General features: G+C 34.9%; 1 protein-coding gene across 1 annotated transcript; it reads left to right on the plus strand.

Moving 5' to 3' along the window:
- The first annotated feature begins 5,197 nt into the window (after positions 1-5,197).
- Positions 5,198-6,237, plus strand: LOC114691254 (olfactory receptor 1537-like). The gene has a single exon (XM_028866515.1). It carries the CDS (start codon positions 5,206-5,208, stop codon positions 6,139-6,141), a length of 936 nt encoding a protein of 311 aa, XP_028722348.1. The 5' UTR covers positions 5,198-5,205; the 3' UTR covers positions 6,142-6,237.
- Positions 6,238-7,663: the final 1,426 nt, after the last annotated feature.

Below are 7,663 nucleotides of genomic sequence, written 5' to 3' on the forward strand. Positions count from 1 at the left end.
TGATAGCTTTATATCAGTGCTTGCTAACCTCATGGAACACAGAGAAATGGAAGCACATGAAAGGCCTTGGGAAGAGGGGTACAGTTATGGTAAATGGTGGTCCCTAAGATACCCATTGGTTCAACTATTAGTCATCATTTAGTAGCATAACAAGAAACAATAACACTAGTCACACGCTGTAATATCAAGGCTAGTGAGGCAATCCAGAAGAAGGAAAAGCGTCCCAAAAGTATGTAAAAAAGTCAGAGAAACCACTCATTCCTATTGTTAAGAGTCCCACAAAAATACCAAGCTAAAAATAATATCATACATGCAGAGGATTTAGCTCAGACCCATGCAGGATCCATGATTGCTTCTTCAGGCTCTGTGAGTATCTAGGATCCTCGCTCAGTTTTTTTTGTAGAAAATGTTCTGGTGTCCTTGACCCCCAAGCTCCTATAAGTCTTAATCCCCATCACCATCTTCCACAGGGTATCCTGAGCTTCAAGGGGAATGAACCGATGGAGATGTCTAGTTTTCTTCTTCTTGTTGTTTGTTTAACATCGGGCTATATTGAATTTTCAGTATATCCTGAAATGACTCAAATTAGACAAAGTTCACTTGAAGTACTCCATGGGTGTCTCTCATACTCTTACTCTATATGTGATATCCACTAATTGGATTATCACTAAGCTATCCATAACTCTGTGAGGCTTGATTTTTTTTTTACCATATTGAGTATTGAAAACATTACTATGATGAGTTCTTCTTTTATTAAAAATTTCTTGAAGTTCTCTCAGGACTACTTAAAAGATCCAGTATCTATGGGTGGTTTGTATTTTTTTTTATTTTGACTTCTAGATATTTGGTGCTAACATTTTAATATTCTATTTCATTTATATTAAATTCTTTATTTTTGAAAACTAAATGAAATATGCTTTAATATAAAGATAAATAATAATAAAATAGAAACACAGAGTTAGTGCTTTTACAAACAAAGAGTAGCAAATATGAAGCTTGGGGTCATGCACTTGTACCAGACAGAATAGGCTTCAAAGAGGACAGCAGGAAATAGAAAGTATGTCATAGCTTAGTGAGAAAAACTGTGACTCAAGTTTGAAAGGATAAAGTCAGAAAAAGATAATCAGAATTTTTAGTGCAGACATTAATGTGCTTTGCACCATAGGAATTAGAACATGTAATTGTGCATAGAAAGTCATTGTGCATGAGTTATGTGTAAACAATATAATTAAAGAAATAAATAACTGAAATATATACATACACAGGTGTAAAATAGGCAGTGTATTATTTGGGGGCAGTATAATCTTCAGATTGTTTTTTAAAAATTTAAAAAGCAAAAAATCCTTGGTTGGGCACAAGTGTCAGGTATGGATTTCATCTTGTGGAGCAGAAAATGATTCAATACTACTATGATGTTAATACCACCAATGTACCAGTGAGAATGTCTTGCCGGTCAAGATGTCATTATACCTCACAAGGTTCATTGCTAAATAAGATTGTTGAGTGCTTTTCTCCTCCATAAGTGTCCATATTATCTTCCAGCACTGTGAAATCTAGATATTAGGGATGAAACTTCTAGGCCAGTACCATTTAGATATCTCCATCTTTCATGAATCAAGTACAGGGTATCTTTAGCAGCTGTACTTATCATTGGGCTGTGGAGTGTAACCAATAGCATTGAGAAGAGCCTGTAATTTTTGCAGGAGTTGATGGGACCTCAGTAGCCAATAACTCCAAAATGGGGAAGGCATTAACCCAAGATGATGGATGAATATATATGAACAATGTCCTCCAGACACAACAGGACAGTTGCACATATGAACTCACAGTGATTGTGACAACATACATATGTTTGGTGCAGGCTCAGTTCAGACCCAGTCTCTGCATGGAGTGGGGAGCTAGATATAAGGTTCCCCCTCTAACTGAATAGCTATTGGCAATTGATGGGTACCCAGAGAGGGAGAATCATTTTCTTTAAGAATGTTGTCCTTGTTAAGTCAACCATACTCCTCTCAAGGGCCACACATCTAATAACTTATTGACAGAACAAACGGGCATTATGAGTGTATAAAGAAGACACAAAGAGGTCTGGAATTGGGAGGATTTCAGTGAGGGGGTAAATATTATCAAAATGCAGTGTAGGAAATTCTCAGAGAACTAATTAAAAAGAAAATTTATAATAAACTAACTAAATATAGTTACTAGGAAAATCTCTGTAATGCAATATTTATAATTTCAGAATAGATTCAATAAATATGATAAAACCATGACATGTTTCAAGATAAGAAAACCTTAGAAAAAGAACAAAATCTGTAAAGTGACCACATCTATGTAATGATGAACAACTTATGAAATATTTTGAATAGTATTTTATGAGAAATTTAACATAAATTATAGTGAGGCACAGTCAAATGAATTTTTGTGGAATGGTTATACCAAATGAAAATGCTAAAATGAATAAAATTTGAAGAACTAGCTGAAAATTTTCTTAAAAAAATTAAGTAACACCAAGTGTTGTGGCACAGTCCTAAAGTCTTAGCTATCAGGTTGAATAGACATGATGACTATGAGTTCTAGCCCATCCTGCCCTACAGAGTGAGCCCTTGTAACAAACAAACAATTAATAGCAAAAGAGCAGTAATCCATATTGAAGAATCATAGAAAGAAAAAATGACTTGACACAACAAATAAAATGCAAAAATATAACATGGAAAATCAGCAATGCTCTATCAAGCTTATTTATTTTTAATGAAATTGGACAATTTCTAGAATGAGCAATCTGACAAAAATATATCATACTTTACTGATATAATGTAATAAAGATGAATCACTGCTTTAATCACACACAGAAAATACATACACACAAAATCATTATAAAAATCCTATCATTTTAATTATTTTCCAATGTGTTGATATTTCTACTTAGAAAAAATAAAAACTAATATGAATTATTATATACAATAAAATTGTTCCTAACTGCTAAATTTTCTTACTGAAAAAAATACATCAAGATTGCTACGTTTTTTAATATTAATTTTGAATATTTATTTTAAATAGTATTAATGTTTGAAAGATTTCTTTATGGCCAATCCAAAAATATCATGCTTTTGAAATATGTGCTATTGCCTGCATGTATAATTTGTTCCTTTCAAATGAAAATTAGAATTTTATTCTATAAAAAAGTGAAATATCTCCTTAATTGGAGTGAACTTTGGGCTCACTCTCCTTTATATGTTGGAATTTTTGTCCTGCTTTGGCATATACAGATTGTGTACCTGCTGCCCCAATCACTGTGAGTCCTGTGTTCACCTACTCTGTTGGGCACAGATACACTGTTTTTTTGTAAGGTCAACCTCTTGCTCTTACATGCTTTCTACACAATTCAACAGTGATTATTGAACCTTTGCAAGAGGGTTGCAGTTTTAAATTTAGATGATGTGAATACTAATATTTATCTTTTATTAAAGTTTTTAACTACTTCATATATGTACACACACACAGGCACACTTGTGTACACTTGCACACCCCTACACACATATATTCTTTGTACTATCACCCTTACACATGTTACATCTAGTAATCTCCTATTTATACTCTTTCCTCACTACATGTATCTTTCCCACATTCACGATTTTGCCTTGTATTCTGACCATTGTATTTCAACCAGTTCATTTGTGTGAGCGTAAGTTATAAATTCACAACTATCCATTGTGGTGTGGAGGGCTTGTTAGTAAGTACTAAACTGAGGATGATGTTTTACCCATTCCGGAATCTATGAGTAGCTCAATGGATGGATGACTGCCCCCGCCACACACACACATACACACCACCAAATCCGTAATGAAATATTTACAGGCTCAGTCTCATTTGGGCCATTGTGACAGCTACTGCTGTTGTGAAATAATGATCCCATTGCCTTGTGTCATTCCAAGAAGAGAGTTTTTCACAGATTTTCTTATTGTTTAGGCTCTTACATTCTTTCTGGTCCCTCCCATTTTCTGATTAGCATCATTGTATCTTTCATCTTTTCCTTCTTTGTGTGTGAGTTTCTAAGAAATTTCTAAGTTGAAGTCTTCCAGGGTTGACAAGAATTTCCTCAGTATTTTCTTCAAGGCCTTCTGTCTTATTCTGTCTTTTAAACCTGTGAGATTTCTTGAGAAAACAATAGTTTTCTATGCAAGATACAAATGTTTACATTTTAAAACATTTCAAATGCTGATTTTTCAATGACTAAACTCTAACACAGTTAAGGATTTACTTTGTGTAGACAGTGACTAATTTTCCACAATTCAGTAGGATAGAGAATAACAATTATATTTTCCTTCAATTTAAGTGTTTCTGCATTGCAATCCTTCTTAATTCACATTATATAAATTGGGGAAACAAGAACTGAGTTTGGTCTGTGTCACTAGATTTAATGAGCAGAAGTAGCCATTTTTTTCATTTGAGAGGATGTCAATATGAACTAACCATGCAAAAATCATATTTCAGAATTTCTGAAAGGTAAAGTGCCAGTAAAAATTATTCCTTATGTAGTTAGTACCAAAAAACAAAAATAGATCACATTAGCCAAAGGTGTCATTGGCACGTGATTGGGAGTGAGAATCCTCACTTAGTCTTCATGGCTTCACTATTTCACCATTACTGATTGACTAATTCTCCCCAAACCAGGATCCCAAACCAGAAACCCCTTCCTAGCAGCACCATGCATCCAGAACCTAATACAATGGTTACTCCAGAGGTCATTTTATTTCCACCTCTGGAAGTTTAATGACTTTATGTACATTAACAATTAGAAAAAAAATGGAAATGTGTGAAAATAAAAGCTCTGTAGATCATTTGGATAATTATGTTTTGGGTAGTAATACACTAATTTTAGGGAGAGCTTGCTCCCTCAAGACTGTCAGACAATTTTCCTCACTGATACTCACTCTAAATCACTATGTAGAGTCATTTTCAAAGCTTGCATTTAGTGACAGTATTTCATATGAAATGCATTCTTAAGTATTTAACGATAGCTTTAAAATTAATGATAAAAGGTATATTTTATTTGTATAGGATGATCCAGTTAAGGAAATTGCGCATAGAGAAAGGTTATTCTACAGCAGAAAAATTCTTATGGGGACTTTATGTACATGGAAAAGGAAAATAATGTCACTCTGACAAACTTGCACTTCTTTTACTCCCCCAGGATCTGGATAAAACATGGCAGCAGGAAATTACTGCACAGTGACTGAGTTCTTCTTGGCTGGGCTCTCAGAAAAGCAAGAACTACAGATACCCCTCTTCCTCCTCTTCCTAGGAATCTATGTGATAACTGTGGTGGGGAATCTGGGTATGGTCACACTGATTGTGCTCAGTTCCCACTTGCACAACCCCATGTACTATTTTCTCAGCAGTCTGTCCTTCATTGACCTCTGTCAGTCCACAGTTGTTATCCCTAAACTGCTGGTGAGCTTTGTGACAGAGAAGAACCCCATCTCCTACCCTGGATGCCTGACTCAGCTCTATTTCTTCCTCATTTTTGCCATTGCAGAGTGTTACACATTAGCTGCAATGGCATATGACCGCTATGTGGCCATCTGTAACCCCCTGCTTTACAGTGTAACCATGTCCTATCAGATTTACACTTCCCTGATTACAGGAGTGTACATTTTTAGTGTGTTCTGTGCATCAGTTCACACAGGCTTCATGATTAGGATTTCATTCTGCAAATTAGATGTCATCAATCATTATTTCTGTGATCTTCTTCCCCTCTTGAAGCTTGCATGCTCTAGTACCTATATCAATGAATTGTTGATTCTATTTTTCGGTACATTAAACATCTTTGTCCCAATTCTCACTATTATTACTTCCTACATCTTCATTATTGCCAGCATCCTCCGCATTCGCTCCACAGAAGGCAGGTCCAAAGCCTTCAGTACCTGCAGTTCTCACATCTTGGCTGTTGTTATCTTCTTTGGATCTTTAGCATTCATGTATCTGCAGCCATCATCAGTCAACTCCATGGACCAAGGGAAAGTGTCCTCTGTGTTTTATACCATTGTTGTACCTATGCTGAACCCCTTGATCTACAGCCTGAGGAATAAAGATGTCAGTGTGGCCTTGAAGAAAATACTTGAAAGAAAAATATTCATGTAAGCAGAAAGTAATATGAGTATTGTTTATTATAGCAGTGATCCAGAAATAGAGAGTTTGAGTTGATACTCTTTATTTTCATCTACTTGTCCATGTTATAACTCATTTTCTAAGACATTTTGATAATTTTAACAATTGTAATTTAAAATTCAATTTTCTATTCACATTTTATATCATATGTTTCATGGAATCAACAATATATATCAGCAGTAATTATGATATGGACACATATGTCCATAATGTTTAGCCCATCATAATATATATTTCTTCATATTTGATAAACACTACTCTAAAAATAATAAATTTCATTCTTAATTTCAACAAATGTGATACTTTTTAAAATTCATTTTTGAAAATTTTATATGTAAGCTCTGTAATTACATCATTGCCTCATCTCCCTCCAATAGCTATATATACACATGAAATAATAGATATATTGCTTGTATATGTATATATAGGAAAGCTTAGGCATAGAGAGACTAATTCTGTTTCCAGCAATCAGATATTGCTTCATTTAGGAGTACAGTGTTCAAAATTTCCCCTGCCCCCTTGATATATCAACAGGTATCAATTTAGGCTCTTGTTTAGGAAACCATATTGTTGAGATTACACAGTGCCACTTTCCTGTCCCACATAGAAGATACCATTGCCCTACAGACTTCCTTGTACTCTGGCTCTTAGAATATTCTTATCTACTCTTTCAAAATATTCCCTTTTCCTAAAGTGGAGGAGTGGAATCAAAGATGGATGAATTGGAGCTCTTCACCCCATCTTCAGCTGTTCCCTCTATTTTGACCAGGTATGGATGTATTTGACCAGGATGGTTTCTATCTACTGTCAAAAGAGTCACACATATCTGTGGGTGACATTGTCAATATAGATATTCAGCTAGAGATTATACTGGTTTGGGAAAGGGTCACTGGTAGATTCTCCTTTAGGTTCCATGACCTCATCAATAACTCATAATTTGCTATATTTACAGAATCAGTCATGAATTTCCTCCTGTTGAGGCCCTAAGAATAATTTGATAGTATTTAGTTACTGTCATGATGTAATTGCTACTATTGCACCTTTAGGGACAGCTTGCCTTGCTAGTTATTATTGTGTTCCACAGGTGTCACAGCTGGATAGAACTATTAATTGTTTTACTCCCTGGCAACTTGGATAGCACTTTTCCATTCTATGAAAGGTAGTCTTCAGGAAGTAAGCTTCTAGGTCTAGTCCATCTCTATTTATCCAGGTCCCATGTCAGAATCCTATGTTGTCTTCAGCAAAAGAGACTTACCTTCAATTTCTGGAAAACAATGAACAGCAATAGCAATAGCATATAATGTTTTGGTAGGCTTGTGGTTGTGTGTGTGTGTTTAGGTAAACACAAATAATTTTTCAAACATTATTATATGTTGGGGCTTTTTCAAACATTTTTACTGGTATTTGTCCCTTTTCCTGCTTTTCTTCCACTTTGCTTTACCTTCCCCCTCCACAATTAAAGTGCCCCAAGTTATTGTATTCCCCCTTCATATCA

This window comes from Peromyscus leucopus, chromosome 7 (assembly GCF_004664715.2).
Source record: "Peromyscus leucopus breed LL Stock chromosome 7, UCI_PerLeu_2.1, whole genome shotgun sequence".
Taxonomy (NCBI): domain Eukaryota; kingdom Metazoa; phylum Chordata; class Mammalia; order Rodentia; family Cricetidae; genus Peromyscus; species Peromyscus leucopus.